Source organism: Lampris incognitus, chromosome 1, assembly GCF_029633865.1.
Source record: "Lampris incognitus isolate fLamInc1 chromosome 1, fLamInc1.hap2, whole genome shotgun sequence".
Taxonomy (NCBI): Eukaryota; Metazoa; Chordata; class Actinopteri; order Lampriformes; family Lampridae; genus Lampris; species Lampris incognitus.
In genome coordinates, this window is record NC_079211.1 from 25,917,607 (window position 1) to 25,938,705 (window position 21,099).

The window sequence follows — 21,099 nt, forward strand, 5'->3', positions numbered from 1 at the left end:
AAGCAAAAACCCACTGTCCGGAGCTTTCCACACAGAATTTTTTTTTCCCCAAGAAGAAACTGATGTCTTTCTATAGGAAGTACAAAATCACCTCGAAAACTTTAGCCAGGTTTTATTTAAATACATTAGAAGTCAGAAATAACAGGATACAATCTGCAAATATGTTTTTATTGCAGAGCTGTCTTATCCAATAACAAACAAGCAAAAAAACTTGGATTTATGGCTGATCATTTATAGCATTTATAGGCCAGTGATGACACTATATATTAGGGTGCAATTGGTTGAAGATATCACATTCTGAAATAACATCGATCTGGCTTGATAACAAGTTGATGCAATATATTATACATTATGTCAGTCATCATAGACATTTTTTTATTCATCAACATTTTTGTATTTAGGAGCAATAGAGAGGATCCTCTTAATTAACGTTTTTTTTTAACACGGGTCATTGATCATAACAACGACACGCAGTCAGTACGTTTACGTGATGTTAGAAAAAGTCGATTTATTGTGTTAGTCCGACTAAAACTGGACTTCCAAAATATATGTAAAGGTGTTAGTCAGACTGAAATCCTACTAAATTAAATTTCTCGAAGTTGGACTAACAAACCTAGATAATGCGGTTGGGGATCAATTTACTTTGGTATGTATACGCTTCAATCAGCCCCGAACTGGCCTAGGCGTTCTGCGCATGATCCATAGGTCCCGTGGTGGTCTGTCACCCGGAAGTCGAACAGCTTAGTACCACAGTATCAACATGGCGAGCGCTAGATTGAGAACCACACATTTCTGGACAGACGAGGAGACAAACGTTATGTTGTGTCAGCTAAAGGAGCTGAATATCCTAAAGTACATGGATGGAAGGAGAACGCGGAATGGCGAAGTATTTAAGAAAGTGGCAGAAAAGTTGGACGAAGCGGGATTTAAAAGAACCCCCAAGCAAAACTGTGTTCGGTGGAAGCATCTCAAACAGGTCTACTACAATGCAAAGGAAAACAACCAAACAAGTGGCCAGTCTAGGGGTTGCACAACTTCTGATTTTTTCAAGTCGCGGTAACGTCGACGCGTCGTTGATGACGTCGTCACATACGCACGCACGCAAAAAACACAGACGTAAGTCCGCGTTTGCTCCGGCAACTCACCACCTGCTGTCTTTTCTGCAGCCGCCATAATTGTTGTAGTCTTGTAGTGTGTGTGTGTCAATGTGAAATCGCTTAATCCCCCACCGGCCACCGCATTTGCGGTGATTGCGGAAAAAAATAATGCTGTGTGATCATGTGGTCAACGACTCATGGCCGGTGCATAGGAGCGACAAATAGGCTCGTCGCTCCGAGGGTGGGGGGGGGGGTCGGAGATTTCATAGGTGTTCAGTTGGCTACCAAATTGGGAGGGGAAATTGTAGACAATTCTAAGAAAGTATTAACATGGAAGAATGTATGAATAAACGTATGAACACGAAAAAAAAAGTGGTCAACGACTAGTCGACGTCTCCCGGTAGGCGTCGACTTGTGGTAGTGACGTCGACGCGTCGATAAGTCGACTTTTCTGTGCAAGCCTTAGTGGCCACAATCCAGTTTCAAGCCCACATGCCGACATATTGGAGGAACTGCTAGGATGCCCACCTTTGTCCCAAGCCGTAGAGCATGGCGTGGACATTGGTTTTAATAATCCATCTCAGGTGAGCTACTAGTACCGTTAAGCTAACATAACATGTAGCAAGCTACCGCATGAATGGGGAGAAAACAACAAACATTTGCCTTTTCTATACACCATTTGATGGTGATTAATGTTATAATGTTGCATAGTACATATGAAATGTACAGCGCTGTAAAGTTGTCCATGTTTTTACCGCGCGACATGGAACCCACTTGCCGCTTGCTAACTTTTTTTTTTTTTAGTATTTACCGTTTAATATGGCACTCTTTTTTTATTGAACAAAACATATAAACAAGGAAATATTACATCACAATAGGACAAAAAGTAGTTACAAAAATATAAATTATTTCAAAATTAAAATTTACATATCCATAAAAAAAGAAAAGACAAAATAAAAAAGCTCGAGATACAGGATTTAAGTTAAATTATATTCTTCACATAGTCTTGTGGTTTTGCTGGCTTTAGGATTCATACATTCTTTTAAAGATTCTAAATAGGATGAAAGAAGTGCTTTGAATACACTAATGTTTGGACGCTGGTGTGCAAATTTGGTATAATGAATATGAAATTTAGCAAATATTAATAGAAGGTTGATAATATACATTTTTTCTGAACTTATTTCCTCATTTTGTGACAGACCAAATAAAACATGTTGGATGTCCAGTTTACAAGAAGAGTCAATTTTGTTATTTATGAGATTATTTAGATCAATCCAAAAAACATGAGAGTAGGTACAATCCCAAAATAAATGACATATGGTTTCATCCACATTGCCACAAAAGGAACAGAGTGTGTCAATATTAATCTTGTATTTTACAAGAAGGGACTTGACTGGATAACATCTGTGAAGCAGTTTAAATGTAACTTCTCGTACCTTATTTGTAATACAATATTTTCGTGATAAAATCCAAGTGTTCTTCCAATCTATGTCATTATAAATATTATTCCAGTAGAAAATGGCTGCAGGTTTAGAAACAATGTCTCTCTGAATAATATTTCTAACGCATTGATTAGTGGCTTTATCACTTAATAAAGGACACAAGTCACCAATATATATGTCTTCAGGAGTTAAACCTAGAATAGTACAACTGTTACCTTTAGGAGCAGACAACAATAACCTTCTAACTCCATCTGGTATTGCATCAAATACAATAGAATATTCTCTTGGTGTAACAGGGAAACCATATACAGAAATAAATTCTTCATAAGTGAAAAGCTGACCATTGTCATTCAGTAATTGACTAACAAGTAAAATGTTATTATCAACCCATCTCTTAATATATAAAGATTTGTTCTTAAACCTAATATCTTGATTGTTCCAAATGAAATATTTATGGGGAGAAAAATTGTGTGAGTACATCATTGACCAGGATAACAAAAGTTGACTATGAAAGTTGGACAGTTTTATTGGTAATTTATAAATATTGTAATTGCACCTTAAGAGAAAATGCATTCCTCCAAGTGAATTAAATATATGGGCAGTAATAAAATTCCAGATTGAGTTGGGATTTTTTAAGAAAAGTTTGATCCATTTGACTTTAAAAGAAGAGTTTAAGGAGGTGAAGTCTAAAGAATTAATCCCACCAGAACATAACTTATTTATCATGACATTCTTCTTATTATAATGTATTCTTTTTTTCCAGATAAATTCAAATAATATTCTGTCAATTTTAGTGCATATGTCTTTTGAGACATCAAGTGCCATAGCTGCATATATAAGTCTGGAGAGGCCTTCAACTTTAGCTACCAAGGATCTTCCAGTAATAGACAAATCTCTTTGAAGCCAAAGGTTAAACCTCTGTTGGACTGAAGCTATAAGTGGATTAAAATTTTCAGATAGTCTGGAGCTTTGGTCTTTTTCAATTATAATACCAAGATATTTAACCTTATGCTTCACAGGGATCCCAGAAATAATAGTATCTGTGCAACTATTAACAGGAAGAAGCTCACATTTTGAAATGTTTAGTTTAAGGCCGGAGGCCATTGAGAAAGAGTTAATGACTTTGATTGCTTTATTAACTTGAAATTTATCCTTTAAAAAAAGTGTTGTATCATCTGCAAGTTGAGTGATAGACAGTGTTCTGCCAACAATAGAGAGACCCAATACATCACTGTTTTTGAAATGAATGGAGAGTAATTGCATAGGAAGAAGGAAAAGATATGCCAAGATCGGACAACCTTGGCGGATTCCACGATTTAAGTTAAATCTTTTAGTAGTGCCGTATGGGAGTTTGATTGAACTATTTGCACCTGCATATAACGTTTTGACAGATTTTTTAAACATATTCCCAAAACCAAAAATGTCAAGTGCTTTAAATATGAATTTGTGTTCAATGGAATCAAAAGCTTTATAAAAATCTAAAAAAAGAATGAAGCTGTTATCTGTAATTAATTCTGAATGATCCAAGATATCAATCACCAGTCTTATGTTGTTTGTTATATGTCTACCAGTCATGAAACCAGACTGTGTTTCATCGATAATGTCATTTAGTGTACTTTTCAATTTTTTAGCCAAACACATAGCAATTATCTTGTAGTCATTGTTCAAGAGTGAAATAGGTCTCCAATTATCTAACAACAAATAGTCTTTTTGCGGTTTGGGAATCAAAGTGATCAACCCCTGAGACAATGAAGGGGGGAGCTTTTCATTAGCAATGCTTTCTATATATACTTTATGTAAAAAGCGTGATAAGTCCTTGGAGAAACATTTATATAACTCTGAGGTTAATCCGTCATTCCCAGGACTCTTATTGAGTTTCATTTTTTTAATAGCATCCTCAACATCCAATGTTGTGATGGGGGCATCACACAAATCTTTATTAGCATTGCTGATGCTCTCAATATTACCTAAAGAGTTGAAGAAACTTTCCATGTCATTTGTTGACAGTTTAGACTTATATAATTCTTTATAAAATCGTTCACATGTCTCAGAAATCTTTTTAGGGTCTTGTGTGATGACACCATCTGAACAGAGTTTGGTCATGCTGCAAAGTGTATTATGTTGTTTCTCTAATTTGAAGAAATAGCTGGAGTTTTACTCTCCTTCCTCAAGCCATCTCCTCCTAGAGCGCACAAAGGCTCCTTTTGCCTTGTGAATATATAGATTATCTAATTTTAATTGTAGAATTTGAAGTCTGTTCTTGTTATCCTCTGATAAATTTTCAAGTGGCTGTGATGATAAAGCAATAATTTCAGAGATCATTTCTGATTCTTCTTTTTTTCTGTTTTTAACTATTTCAGCTCCTCTTTTCATTATAAGAGACCTTAATTCAAATTTCATGAACTCCCAATTTTTGCCATACATATTTTCAGCACATGCCCTATCCCAGCATTCATCTATTTTTATTTTAATCTCCTTTACCAAAGATTCATTCAATAAAAGAGAATTATTTAATTTCCAATATGAGTTGACTCTTTTAGTTTGATGACTAGTAGACATATACAGCTCCAAAAAGATAGTTTTATGATCCGTCAAGGGTATTGGTAACATTTTAGCTGAAGAGACATGTTCAGATAATGGATCAGAAATCAACCAATAGTCAATACGAGACTGTAATGACCCTGACCTGTTCTTCCACGTAAATTCTTTGACTGTAGGATTCTTATACCTCCAAATATCAATCAGATCTCTTTCATTTATAAAATCTAACAAATAACTATTATTTGTATTACTTTTATTTGGCCGTCTATCTAACATATCATTAATTGAATGATTCCAGTCTCCTCCAAATATGATCTTTAGATCTGCAAATTTACTTATTATAGAATCAATTTTTGCATTTACTGAATGCATTAAGGTAATATTCTCCTGTTTGTTGTTATAACCATAAACGTTTCCCAATAAAAATACCTGGTCATTAAATGAAATAACCAACAAAATAAAGTGACCGTTTGGATCTGTCTGTGAAGAGATAACTTTCCCTTTAAACTTGTGTTTCAAAGTCAGAGTTCCTGCTGAGTGGTTTGTGCCATGAGACATCCACAAGTCCTCTCCCCATTGGGATTTCCAGAATCTAATGTCATTAGGTTCATAATGAGATTCTTGTATCAAACAAAAATCAGTATTCAGGCTTTTAGCATATAATAGCAGTGCTTTCCTTTTGGTATTGTCCCTTAATCCTCGAGCATTAAAAGAAACAAAAGATAAAGATGAAATTTTGAGTGTAACTAACTTTTCACCCTGAGAAAAAGTGTGTAAATTACAGAGAGAACAGAACTACTCTGTCATTACATAATAAGTGTTTTTAGCAACAACAGCATATTGTATATTTAGAAAACGAATAAGGAAAAATAACTCCTGAGTCATATTAGCTTACATGATGAAAGGCACTTCAGTGAATCTCCTTTCTGTTCACAAACGCACAGGCTCCCACGAAGTATGCAATCTTCCCCTCCTTTCGTGCTTTCTCAACCTGCGGCCACAATAGGTTGCGCCTCTCTCGGTCCTCGGGAGAAAGGTCTTCCTTAAAGCGCAGCTTCCTCGTCGTCAAATAGTCGGATCGTTTCGCCGTCTTCCAGATAATGTCTCGAAAATGCCTCATAGTGAATTGAATGATTACTACACGGGGCAGTGGTGCCGCTGAAGACTCACGTCTTTGCCCAAGCCTGTGCACTGAGTCGAGTACCTCCGGGAATTTCTCTCGGTGGTCAGGAGCCATGTTTTGGCAGATTTCTGTGACCTTTCTGCGAACGTCTTCTCCGTCTTCCTCAGTTAGCCCGTGGAGTCGCAGGTTTCATCTTCGTTTGTATCGTGACAGCTCCAGCACCTTGCTTTCCAAATTTTGGATTTTTTCCTCTGCTTTACTCACTCTCGCTTCGGTGTGCGTAAACTTTCCTTTCAGCTCCTTGAGATCTTCAGAAATAAAGTTAACAGTAACCTGCAGGTCACTGATACTTTTCCCAATGCTAGCTCCTTGCTCTTTGATAGCCATCTTGAGCGTAGCAATGATATTTTCTGCGGCGTCGGTTTCCTTGTTTTGTCTCTTGCCAAAACGTTTGGATGGAGAAGAACTGGGAGTCGTAATTTTTCTCCCATCTGAGCCCAGATTTTTTGCCATCATATGTGGCTTCAATTTTTTTATCCTGAAAGTTCGTTTTGTTGCTTTTAAAAAGTTTTCAAGACAGAGCGGGTTCTGCAGTAGACCGAACACTACGCTGCCATCTTGGCTCCATGCCGCTTGCTAACTTGTTTGTCGCTTGTTTGGTATGTGACACAATAGGTCGACCGGAAGAAGGTCCAATAGCAACCAGCTAAAAAAAAAAAAAAGCAACCAGCTGAAAGGGGGCATATTGCCACCTATCCTAACGGGGTAAGACATACTTCCGTCAATAAATAGATTCTCCGCCGGCTCTTATATACTGGGACAATGACAGTAGTCCAATTTCATGGCCTAATCGAGTTATAACCACAGCTTGACTTAACTGTGCATGTAAACGCATTGAATGTCAGGGTTCCACCTAAAGTCCAACACCCAGAGATTGTATGTGAGCTATAGGGGGGTCAGACTTAGGGAGCAACAGGGCCACTGTCCTGGATGACTCACGAACCATCCATGAGTACATCAGTAAAATGGCTCCCAAGGATGAACTAGGGAAATATCTCAAGACAGCAGCAGAGATGGGAAGCTGGTGAAGAAGAAGCAGAGGTGGTGCCACAACAAGCCAAACCCCTCCATTGGATGTACTGTCGTCAGTTAGCAGAGGTGGCTGGCATTGGGAAATGCTACCAGTGGCTGGGGGGCGCCTGGTCTGCTGCATCCTGTGGGCCCAGGGACCACAGCCCCTGCCTGGAGCTTGGCCCGAAGAGGAAACACCGAGTGTGTTCTGATAGGATGCGGAAGTGCTAGCCCATGCAGACTGGCAGTTCCGATAACATCGAGGGCAGTCTGGTGGTGGCCTCGCTTAGCATTGACTGTGTTTTTGGTGTTGTCGTGTGGAGTGCGGTGAGATGTGTCGAAGGTGTCTGGCTGGAAGAGCTGGCGTTGAATCGGCTGGGAGAGCTTGATCTGCTGCATCTGGTGGGCCCAGGAACCACGGCCCTGCCTGGAGCTGGGCCTGAAGAGGAAACACCGAGCACAGTCTGACAGGATGTGGAAGTGGGGCAGGCTAAGCTAACTGCTAGACTGGCAGTTCCGAAAGTCATCCTGGTGTTTGCTGTCTTGGACAGTGAAACATACTTTATATAATAAAGTAAAGTATATTTTTTCACTGTACAAGAGAGTGAACTTTTTTTTGTTTTTGTTTTTTTGTATGTTTGATATGTGTTTTTTAGTTTTAGTAGTTTTTTTTTTGTAGTTTGGATGTATGTGTTCTTGTAGTTTGGATATGTGTTTTTGTCTTTGTGTTGCTCTGCTGTGGGCTGGGGTAAACAATATTTTGTTTCATTTTATGTGCGCAGGCGCATGGAAGGAGATGGCAAATAAATGTTCCTGATTATGAACAGCAAACACTGAGCAACATGAACAAGTTGCAGGAATAGTGTACAGGAAGATCTATAGCTAATATGAGTTGGACCCTCCAAAGTCCAGATGGGAGACACTGCATGGGGAGAGTGGCAGAGCTAAGTTCCTGTGGGAATTCTGAATCCAGACAGATGAACAAGTACCAGTCAATCAGCTGAAACAGAGAGCTGCTGTGGTGATAGTTGAAACAGTCCCAAGTGACAAGAGTATCAAGAAGAGAGTATATGAGAAGCCGGAGAACTGCTAAGGGGCTGAAGGAAGAACAAGAAAGGATGTAGGAAGTGAAGGCAAAAGTGGTCGCAAGCTGGAAGAGAGGCTGAAATTCCAGGAGTAACATCATAGAGCTCTGTCCAGATGAGAACAGTTAGGAACAGCTAAGATACTGCACAGAGCCATTAAACTCTCAGGCTTCCTAAGATTGAGCAAGACACACATACCACCCACAGGGGTAAGAGGGAGGGTTTTTTTTTCATGTAAAGTAGAAACCTATGCCCACATATGGAGGTCTATTTGGGTGCCTCCTCTAACCAAAATGACGAAAGTGGCACAAAGTATGCGTCATGCAATGTCCTTCTCGTGCACTGTCCAACCTTGTACAAGCAGAGGGGCAGCGGACAGCACAAATCATAGTCATTCGTGGTGATGACACTGAGATTAAGACGTGCCACTGGATTGTCATAGACACACCTCCTACAGCATCTCTCCTCCCACTTCAGTGCATGATGACTCATCAAATTACTGGTGAGTGCACCTGTACGAAAATAGGGCCCTTAGTGTTTTTCTGCTGTATCGCGCGCTATCCTGAATTTGTGTGTGTGTGTGTGTGTGGGGGGGCAGCGGAGGGGGGGGCCCTGTGTCAGAGTTAATCCCTGCCCAGCAGAGGTATTCTTATTAAATGTCAAAACCATACCCTTCTGGAAATGACACACACACAAATACTTGACATCCTTTCACATCCGACCTTCTAGTTGTGTGTTTTTATAGAACCTGGTAAATGCTCAGTGTGTGACCCCTATGCCAGCTGTAAAGCAGTCAGTAAAACAACAGGGCTGCTTTGCTGTCAGGCTTCTTTTTTTTCTTTTTTTTTTTAAAATCATGCGCATGAGAATATGACCAAGAGTGATGGCGATAATTACCGAGGGTGAGAAGGAGAGAAGGAGAGGGAGGTTGCCTCATGCCTGGATGCATGTGCACACATACATGCACTCTCTCTCACACACACACACACACACACACACACACACACACACACCACACACAGAATTAAGGTTGAACTTTTACTGAAGCCCAATGAAACATTGATTTTTCGAGTTCTGTTGTCCGTTCCCTGCCTTCCGCCTGAAGGAAAAATCCATCCTCCGTTTCCTTGTACCGTGTCCCCTCAGCGGGTTCACAAGCCATGGTGACGCTTTTCAGTTCCCTCCCTGGAATAAGACATCAAACGCTTCTGAAATATCGAGCTCACCCTACTGTTATGGTGGCAGAGCACACAGATAACAGTTTTGACACACTAGTCTTCTACGAGGGGCTGAAAAATAATTTCCGTAATTAGCATTTTCTGGTTTATAATTGGAACTGTAGCATGAACATAAACATGTTTTGGAAATTAAATCTGTGGGTTTTTTTTATTAGATATATAAAATATTTCTTCTGTTTTCACATTGGATGAATGAAAGTTGACACAGTGAATTGCTCTTGAGCACCTTAATGTTTTAAAGTAAAAGCATCAAGGGATCCCCTTTGTACCTTCATTCTTAGTACAGATTTTGTTGCATGATCATTTGTTCATTTGGTATGTTAGTTAACATAAAAAAGATCTGTACGACGTAAGGGATGCACCGATATCACTTTTTCATTACTGATACTAATTTTGAGTACAAATCTTTTTAAGTGTTGCCCAATACTAAGTACCGATCCAATCCATTACTTCTGATGAATGGAACAGATTTAGACCATTGGTTTAGGTTCAATGGGCAAAATAATTGAGATGCAGTTATTTGTTCTCCCCCATCATTGATTAAATACAGGCTTCCATGTACCAAACATGCAGTAGGTCAAGTTATTTTGCAGTTTTTTAACCCCCCCCCCCCGAGCTGTCCCGGTCTCTCTTCCACCCCCTCTGCCAATCCAGGGAGGGCTGCAGACTACCACATGCCTCCTCTGATACATGTGGAGTCGCCAGCCACTTCTTTTCACATGACAGTGAGGAGTTTCGCCAGGGGAGCGTAGCACATGGGACGATCACGCTATTCCATCCAGTCCCCCCCCCCCCCCCGAACAGGCGCCTGACCGACCAGAGGAGGTGCTAGTGCGGCGACCAGGGCACATACCCACATCCGGCTTCCCACCCGCAGACACAGCCAATTGTGTCTGTAGGTACACCTGACCTAGCTGGAGGTAACACAGGGGGTTTGAACCAGCGATCCCCGTGTTGGTAGGCAACGGAATAGACCGCCACGCCACCCGGACACCTCAGCCATTTCGCTTTTACTTATGTATGACATGTTACTCATGGTTTTTTGTCTTGGGTGAAATCTCAGATACTAATATTCCATCTAAGCTTGGTATCTGCTCAAGATCTGATACTAGTATCAGTACTGGTTCATCGCTACATTGCATATATTCAATTTTAATGTAGTACAAGAAGTAAAAAACAAAAACAAACCAGACATGTATGGTTCAGGTTCTTTTACTGTTTTTACTGTTAAATATGTATTGTATCTCAATCTAAATATGCATCTGTTGTTAAATCTTTTGTTGACAGGAAGTCTCGGGACTTTTCTCTGCATGTGACCATTGAGCCATGCTAGAGTTACCAGGGTGGCGTGGTGGGTCAGTGGGTAGTGCTGTCGCCTCACAGCACGAAGGCCCTGGGTTTGAACCCCGGGGTTGTCCAACCTTGGGGTCATCCCAGGTCGTCCTCTGTGTGGAGTTTGCATGTCTGCGGTGGGTTTTCTCCGGGTGCTCCGGTTTCCCCCACCACCAAAAAAGGCATGCATGTTCGGGTTAATACTTCTGTCTGTACCCCTGACCAAGGCATGGCAAGATGAACTGGAGTTGGTCCCCAGGTGCTGCATGGCAGCAGCCCATTGCTCCTAGCTACACAGCTAGGATGAGTTAAATGCAGAGTGTAATTTCCCTACAGAGCTCATCAAGTATATCAAAATTTGACTGCAAATAAGATCACACAAAAAATAAATCTTTACATAGAATCACGTCGATATAAACATAGAATGTGCATAGTGGTTTATTAAAAGGGTACAAAATTACATATTTGGAGCTGAAAACATTTGGTTATTTCTCTAGGGGGGTAAAACTGATTGCCCTGGTGGTAAATTCAATAAAAAATGAAACTGCTTTACATGGCTGTCGAAGGATAACATTTCACTTCAGTCTCTTCCGGGGTAAAACACCCATTGCAAAAAACCAAAAACTTCATATGAGGTCATGAAAGACACTAATATCCGTGAGAAACTGGGATGTGGTGTGTTTCGTCATGGCACTGCCACCTTCACCACCACATGCCCACCCTCACTTGCCTCTTCATCTACACCCCTTTTTTATCCATTCTCTAAATGTGAGTGGGGAGAAGCATGCTAAAAACATGTGTACTTACTCTTGAACACCTTTTAACACTTCTCTTTTCTTCTCCCACTCTCTCTCCATATAACCAATCTTTCCTCCCTTGCCCTCTCACTCTTCCTCCCCTTCTGACTGTCGACTTGCCACTCTGCCTCACCTCTCTGTCTCTCTCTCTCGCTCACCCCCCCTCGCTCCCCCTTCCACTCCCTCTCTTTCTCCGCTCCCCCCATCTCTCTCACTCCCCCCCTTCTCTCTCTCTCCCCTCATTCACCACTCATCCCCATGTCTATCCACAGTTTGTTGCACATCCCAACTGCCAGCAGCAGCTGCTGACTATCTGGTATGAGAACCTGTCTGGATTGCGGCAGCAGTCCATAGTGGTGAAGTGCTGGACAGTGCTGGGAGTCACTGTGGGTCTACCCTTCCTGGCCATCGCCTATTGGATAATTCCCTGCAGCAAGGTATTCACCCCTCCTCTTAACTCATAACTTATTGCTGTCATGGAATGAATATCAGAAAACATGAAAAATTATTTAAATTCCTCAAAAATTTCCCCAATAAGTGCCTTCAGGGAATAATTGATGTCAATGGAATAATCAATAGAATGGAATAATCAATAGGTCAACAGTATGGTGACCTGAGACAAGCAGTCAATTAAAGATGTATTTCATCAGATGTGTCCTTTTATTCCCATTAAAGAAATTATAATCTGCAAATAAACAGATAAAACCTTGGTTTTACACACTAACAGACACACGCACATGTGTGTACACACACACACACACAAGCTTGTTTTCTATCCCTGTGGGAATTGAACATTTATGTGAGAGTAAAAATTCTATTTTTGTAACCCTAACCCCTAAAATTCTAACATTAACTCTAAAATTAACCCTCAACCCTAGCCCAGAAATAACCCTTTACTCATGCGGCCCTAAAAAAGGTCCAGACCACAAGGTCCAGACGTTTACTCCCTTATTACGACATTGGGTCCCCATGAGGTTAGATATAAAAGAAAGCACTCACTCACACACACACACACACACACACACTGGAAAATGCTTGATATGCTTGATTTCATTATAGATTATCCAGATTGATGAGAAGATTTGCATATTTTATAATTTCATATCCCTTTGGTTGTGTCAGAGCATGTGTGTGTGCATGTGCGTGTGTTTGTATTTGTGCGTGTGTGTTTATGCATGTGTGCGTATATATGTGTGTGTGCACGCGCGCGCACGTGCAGTGTGCATGTGTCATATGTGTTGGGATCATTTAGACAGGGTGTTAAAAGCTCCTCTGAGTGGTTCAGGTCAGGGTGCGTGGGGTGATGAGGGGATGATTTCAGAAAGAGTGAGCAAAAGAGAGTGCGCAAAAGACCGAGAGGCTGATGTCAAGCGTCTGTGATTGGATGAGGAACAGTAATTCTGGCAGGGTGTCTACACCAGGGGATTTGGATTCAATCATGACACACTAAGAGCTTCTAATCCCACTAGGCCATCCTAAAACCTGTGTGTATGTGTGTGCACATGTACATGCATTGTGTGTGTGTGTGTGTGTGTGTGTGTGTGTGTGTGTGTGTGTGTATAAACATGATTGCTCATCATTTTAAAACCAGCAGCCTCTCTGACACAGATAAGAGGGGGTAGCAGAGGGGGTGTAATCACAGAAAGCTGCAGGGAACATAACAGTCAGAAGATTCACCCTCCATTAGAAATCACACAGATTGTTTATTTAAAAAAGATCTGAATGAAGAGACAGATGGAGAAGAAGTTAATTGGATCAAACTGAATAAATCAAACCAAGAGACGGAAACAAAGATCTAATTAGTCAGTCAAATGAGAGACACAAAGGCACTTGAAATTAACACTTACTGAAGACATGGATGAGGAGAGAGAGAGAAGGAGAGAATGGGACAGAGTGTGTGTGAGCCATGCACACACTGACACAGGCTAGAGTAATTGAGCCTACTGTGTCTCACAGCTGATTGCATTGACTGTGCCTTGCTGCAAAGCCTGTTGTCCATTCAAGCCATTTTATTGTTTAACTACGATAACAACAGAGATCTTGCCACCCCTTTTATAGCTCATGATATTTTCTATTCACACCCCTGTTGCAAACTATATTAGATTTTATATTAGCGGAGGGAGATTAGAGCGATATTGGTAATTCTGTCCATCCACTTCTCTCGAAAAGAAAATAATGAGTAATCCATTGGGGTCCAGACCAGTAAAGATGGACATAATTGGTTGAAAATATTTTTGGAGTTGCATTGCCAGTGAGTGATGGAAAAATATATTTGTGCTTGGATGTTTAGGCCGCTGTTGTTGACAGCAATGAGTGAGGGATGGAAAAGAACAGACAATCAGGGAGTAACGCCAAGTGCGTCACGCCTCAAACACCCTTTCGCGTCAGAAGCAACGATTGAACATAGATCGAGAAAGAAAAATATGGTAGATGGCAGAAAATAGATGAGGCAGAAGCTTAATGTCCTTAGAACCAGATTAACCAGTTTTTCAGTTCAGTTCCTTTCTTCCTGGTATTGTCCGTTTCTCTTGTACTCACACACATGTGCATGTGTCTACACAGGTATAACCATAGGTAGACGAAATACCAAAACACACACACACACACATACACACATCCATGCACAGACAAAATGGCCACACAAACACACAATAGCTACTCTATGCCCCTATTTGTATGAGTTTGTAGTTGAGATAAGGCAGTGTCACATTTTCCATTCCGAGTACAAAGCTTTAACGATTGCCTGATACTGAGTACCAATCCGATTCATTACTTTTGCTAAACAGTACAGACATTGACCATTAGTTTGGAGTCAGTCAGTAAAATTAAATTAAGTTCCTTTTATTAATCCCCTTGGGGAAATTCAGTTACTGCAAATTAACCTATCCTAGCTGTGACCTGTATAGCTAGGAGCAGTGGGCTGCCGCCTTCATGCAGCGACCAGGGACCAACTCCAGTTCTTTTCCCATTCCCTTTCCTTTACTCCTCATATGAGAGCAGCTGGCTGAATCCAGAAATATTTATGTATCTGTATTTCTGTATCTTCCACTCTCACACTCTTCATGTTTTTTGTTTTCTGTAGGAACTGTTTTATTTTGTCTTCTCCATAATCCTGTTTCCCTGTGGCTTCTATGTTTCTTTACAGCAGATTTTATATCACTGTCACAATCAGCTGCACAATCATCTTCCATAGTGGACTCAGACTCAGCTGTTTTCTGTTTGGCTGGCTGTTTCTCTTTTTCTTTACTCACTGTCACTTTATTTGCCTGTGAACCACTTTGAGTACTTCTGGGTTTTCTCTTACGCCATGTTACTCTGAGACTGGCCTCTTCACACTCCATGTCAGCCTCTTCATTGTCAGCCAAGGGACCTCCTGCTACAGTATCACCATTGTCAATCTCATGCTCTTCCTAATTCACCACCTTACATTCCTGACTTTTTTGGTGAATTCCACTTGTGTTCTCCTGTTTTGCGCTGGTTTGACTTTTCTGGCCATGTGCAATCCCAAACTCACTGTCTGAGCCTGTTTCATCATTGTTTTTACTTTGGTTCTGTTCTCCTAATGTTGCCTCCTCAACTGGCTCAGAAGAACCAGATGGTTTTTCTGGACAAGCCTCGATCAGATGTCCCTCCTTACCACAACCAAAACATTTTGCAGTCTCTGATGTTGCAAACAAAATGTAATCAAAATCATCAATTTTTAATTTGAACGCCTGATCCAGTTCCTCACTCCTGTTATTAAGAATCATCTGTGAGAAACAACATGCTGCAGCTGGGACGATTTACACCCTGAGACTACTTTTTTCACTGGGGAAATTACTTTCCCATACCATGACAATTCTCTAATCAGAATCTCATCCCTAATAAATAGGGGCACATTAGACAGCATTATCTTTTTTGCCGGAGTGGCAAGCGGCATTTCTGAAACAAAAGATTCATTCGCTACAATTCCGTTTGCAACCACCTTCTGCACTTTGTCAACCTCATTCAGAAATATCACCATAGCTCTGTTCATTCTAGCAACAGACTTAATGCTGTTGGGGCCAACAACTTCAGCTACAGCCAAACCACATTGTTCCACTGAACAAGGGAAGCTTAGCGATATCTTAATGCCATGCTCCCTGATCAGCCTGGTGAACTCCGTGTCTGCTGCCATGACTCAGACCAGCGAAACGCAGGCATCTGGAAAAAAACACAAAAAAAAGTCCTTAAACCCCTCTATATACATGCCAAACACAGCAAAACACCTAACAAAACAATATACTGTGCACTATTTACAACATTTACAGAAGAAAGTTAGAAAAAACACTCACACAAGCTCTCTTAAGACTGCTCAGCATGCTCACTCGCACTTCTACACAGAGAGAGAGAGAGCGCAACTCAGAGAGCGACTGACAGAGAGAGATGTTTTTTTCCAGAGTGATTTCATTTTTTTGCTCCTCTTTTTCATGTTTTCCCTTATCCTCCCACCCCACTCCCCCTCTCCCCCATTCCTTGGGAGGTTGAAACGGGGTCACAAAAAAGAAGAGAAATAATAGAATAAACAACAAGCCACACAATCCAATCAATACACATATTACCAGATCACTACCAATACATCACACTTTATTCCATGTTAATGAGCAGGGACCCCAAGGTCGTAGTGTCCACAGTATATTTTCCTTAGTGATTGAGTGACGAGTGGTATTACCGACTGGGCGATGATGCTGCTGATCGACATGGTTAAACCAGTCATATGGAGGAGTTGATGACCAACTTATAAACTAAACTGTAGTCAAATGGTACGCTCCAAAACCCGACTGGCACATTAGATGGGCACGGTTTCCATACCGTTTAATTTCAGTACACAAATCGGCACATGCCGCTTGTGCCCACCTGAATGGATGGCTAGTGCAGCAAGTAGACGAAGTACGTACCATGTATTCCAACAGCATGGCACAGTGGCCCAGTGGTTAGTGCTGTCACCTCACTGTAAGAAGATCCTGGATTCGAACCCTGGGGTTGTCCAACCTTGGGGTTCATCACGGGTCGTCCTCTGTATGGAATTTGCATGTTCTCTCCATGTCTGCGGCGGGTTTTCTCCAGGTGCGCCGGTTTCCCCCATCATCAAAAAGACATGCATTGTTAGGGTTAATACTCCTGTCTGTACCCCTGACCAAGGCATGGCAAAACGAACTGGAGTTGGTCCCCGGGTGCTGTATGGCGGCTGTCCACTGCTCCTAGCTACACAGCTAGGATTGGTTAAATACAGAGAAGAATTTTGATGTACTTTATTAATCCCGGTGGGGATTAATAAAGTATATAAGTATATAATATAAGTATATAATAATATATATAATGTATATAATGTGACAGACATGGAGAGAACATGCAAACTTTACACAGAGGACGACCTGGGACAACCCCCAAGGTCGGACTATACTGCGGCTCAAACCCAGGACCTTCTTGCTGTGAGGTGACCACGCTAACCACTGCGCCGCTGTGCTGCCCCCTATATCAAAATCGAAGGAAAAAAAAACCCAGCATGGCAAGCAATGGAGACTGACAAAATGCATCTTTTACGTGGCTAGGCATGGCTGAATCCAAATGGAGAAGTTATTTTATTGAGACAATTCATTCTCTACAAAGGAGCGTTACCACAGCTTCTGCCACACAATCTGCCAATGTTTATTCCTCAGCTGACGGGGATTTCACGTAATACCTGCAGCTGCACAATATGTGGCAAGCACCTGTAAACCTCATGAGAGAGAGAGGAACATGTCCACATGCATAGGCCCACAAAGAACCGAGATTTGTGTTCACAGTCATATTGACTTGCTCTCATGCACCCCCCCCCCCCACATACGCACACATGCATGCATGCACGCATGTACACAAACAGAATTTGAAACCAAGATAGATGTGCATGCACAGGAAACTTGTTGGGACTAGCTGATGCTGATTTGCAAGGATGAGAGAAAAAGACAGAGAGAGAGAGAGAAAGGAGGGAAACACAGAGAGAGAAGAGAGAGGGATGTGTTTTTTGAGACTGTGCCATCATCAGGTACTTCCATGCATGCACAGGTTCACTTGTTTCTTTGGGTATACATGCACATCCATTCATCCATCCTTTCCTAGTGAACGCCTGACTGCCCCATAGATCCCCACATGTGTCAGGCTTGGTTGTCCCAGGTGATCCGATATAGAAGAATTATGGAGGATACGGCCTCATTCTTCCCCTGTGGGATTCCCATTTCACACACAACTGCTCATATTTTTTTCTGTCCACTCGCTGCCAGTGGCCACCATTTCTGTGCGGAGTAGAACGGAACTGAGAAGATCAGTTCCCATCACTATCACATTGATTTAAAGAAAAGAAAAGAAAAAAAAAGTCCCCTGTGACCATGTTCTTTTCCAGTCTATCAGAGAAGGAAGAACCCTTATCTGTGTCCATCTCATTAGCTGAGATCTGGAGGATCGAGTTGATCAAACAGATCTGCAGTGCTGCTGAGATGACCCAAGCTCCCAGGTTCCAGTTTGTGGGAGGGAGAGGTTTTCCAGGGTTACTTTTTACCTGAACCCACCCCCCACAAAGGGACAGTTATTAGATCTGGTGTGTTGCTGTGCATGTGGCGAGAAGAGAGCTACACCGCAGATTGTTAATATTGTACACAGCAGGTTTTGAGTTTGGCAAATGCTGGAATCTCAAATACCTGTGTGTGTGTGTGTGTGTGTGTGTGTGTGTGTGTGTGTGTGTGTGTATGTGTGTGTAAGTGTGTTTAAAGTGTATGTGTATTTGTCTGTGGATTGATTGATTGATTGATTGATTGATTGATTGATTGATTGATTGATTTATGGGTGTGCCTTTGTATCTGTAGGCTTTTTAGACTGTTATTTGTGTTTCACGTGCATGGGTTTTGGTTTGTGTGTGTTTGTGTGTGTGTGTGTGTGTAATATCATGTGCCTGCATGGGTTTGCTCACATTACTGCGTACGTGTGCAGTGTGTATGTATGTGTGTGTTGTTTTCATTCATGCCAGCATGTAGTGCATCCACACATGGGTGTGAGACTGTGCAAGTTTTTCTCCCATCACAACCTCCTGTGTTTACCATACATTTTCAGCAGGTTGCAAGTGTATATTTTCAGAAAATCAAAGGTTTCTGCATGGCTGTCATCTGGTCGCATTGGCATCACATTGCTCGATAAGCAGTCAATGGGTATGACTGGATCGCAGCAGCTGTCATCTGTCAGCTCGAATGGCGGTGTGGCGGTTTAAGCTGTTTTTAAACTAATTTCTGAGGACCCAAATGTCAGAAAACTAAAATGAAAAATATGGCATGAAATAAAGCCCAACACAGCCAGTTGGAACATACTAGTTCCTATACTAGTTGCTAAATGTAGCACATGATTTTTTGCAGATATGAAATAACAATTTTGCGCACGTTGGCACAGTGGTTAGCGCAATCTCTTCACAGCAAGAAGGGGGTCGTCTCGGGTCGTCCGCTGTGTAGAGTTTGCATGTTCTCCCTGTGTCTGCATGGGTTTCCTCTGGGTGCTCTGGTTTCCTCCCACAGTCCAAAGACATGTTGGTCAGGTGAATCGCCCATACTAAATTGTCCCTAGGTGTGTGTGTGTGTGTGTGTGTGTGTGTGTGTGTGTGTGTGTGTGTGTGTGTGGGCCTTGTGATGGACTGGTGGCCTGTCCAGGGTGTCTCCCTGCCTGCCGGCCAATGACTACTGGGATAGGCTCCTATATACCCGTGACCCTGAGCAGGATAAGCAGTTTGGATAATGGATGGATGAAATAATAATAATGACGAAAAACATCTACAGCTTTTAAAGCTTCTGTGAGGAGTTTGGGATTTCTAATGACTTTGTGCGACACTGTGGACAAAAGGGGTGGTGTTTTGCAGAAAAACGACTTCATTGTCACAAAGTTCCACGTTCAGCCTCTGGTGGCTCATGCATTTGTTTTGACGAGAAGCATGAGAGATGTGGTGTTTCGGAAAACCAAATGTTTCAGAGATATGAAGTGATGAGGTAATGTATGTCTAATTGTGACTGCATCCCATCTGTGTGCTGTAAACCGTTTCATCAGATTTAAGGGGAGTCTGATCTGGAGGCAAGCGTTTTGCGAAACATTATATGACGATATCTAATCTTCTCTCTATTGGTTTCATTTGATTATGTCAGTCATATATCAGCACCAAAATCAAATTAAGACTGATGAATAATCGGTGAAAAACTCCTTGTAGCTGCTTTGAGGGAGCAAAGCAAACCTCTGATCTCACTGAGAACCATCCATCTGCCCCAACCCCTATCCTATTCTCCATCCCTAAACCCCCCTAATCCCACCCCCCAGCTTGGTCAGATCCTGCGGAGTCCCTTCATGAAGTTTGTAGCCCACGCCGTCTCGTTCACCATCTTCTTGGGCCTGTTGGTCATCAACGCCTCGGACCGCTTTGAGGGCGTCAAGAATCTGCCCAATGAGACCATCACAGACCACCCCCGGCAGGTGTTCAGGGTTAAGACCACGCAGTTCTCCTGGACCGAGCTGCTGATCATGAAGTGGGTGCTGGGTGAGTTCACCTCTTCAGCACAATGTGGAATTGTGTTGAAACAGACATGATATACACATTCGAATTTCTCTCCTGAGTCTGCCTGAATGGGCAGGCTCTTTAAATTCACTTTGTACATTTCAAATTCCCCGTAGTCGCAAGATATGAAATAACGTGGATGTGTTTTCTACTCAGAAAGGGAGTTGAGGGTGTCCAGGTAGCATAGCAGTCTATTCCTTTGCTTAACAACACGGGGATCGCCGGTTCGAATCCTCGTGTTACCTCCGGCTTGGTCGGGGATCCCTACAGACACGACAATTGGCCGTGTCTGCGGATGGGAAGCCGGATGTGGGTGTCTGTCCTAGTCGCTGCACTAGCACCTCCTCTGGTCGGTCAGGGTGCCTGTTCAGGGGGGAGGGGGAACTATGGGGAATAGCATGATACTCCCACGCGCTACGTCCCCCTGGTGAAACTCCTCACTGTCAGGTGAAAAGAAGTGGCTGGCGACTCCACATGTATCGGAGGAGGCATGTGGTAGTCTGCAGCCCTCCCCAGATCAGCAGAGGGGGTGGAGCAGCGCCCGGGACGGCTCGGAAAATAGGGTAATTGGCCAAGTACAATTTGGGAGAAAAAGGGGGGGAAAGAAAAAGAAAAGAAAGGGAGTTGAGGCAAAAGTGAAAGAAAAAAATATCCCTTCGTGTATTTATTTTGCTTTTAATGGATTCGAATTTCAAGGGGGGAGTCCAGTAGGAGTGACATTTTTGCTAACTTTAGCAAAAGTTCTTGACCCTGGTCCAAGTTCTTTGGTAAATTATCCGTCAAGCTCAAAATCTTCTC

The 21,099-nt window shown here is 42.0% G+C and overlaps 1 protein-coding gene across 2 annotated transcripts in view; it reads left to right on the plus strand.

Annotated features, from left to right (window-relative positions):
• LOC130117974 (short transient receptor potential channel 7-like) overlaps positions 1–21,099 on the plus strand; it is a 114,644-nt gene that overhangs the window by 30,001 nt on the left and 63,544 nt on the right. For both annotated transcript variants that reach the window (XM_056286263.1, XM_056286270.1), the window contains exons 4-5: positions 11,999–12,163; positions 20,067–20,283. In XM_056286263.1, the coding sequence (XP_056142238.1) occupies positions 11,999–12,163; positions 20,067–20,283 (382 nt within the window). The remainder of the gene's footprint in view (positions 1–11,998; positions 12,164–20,066; positions 20,284–21,099) is intronic.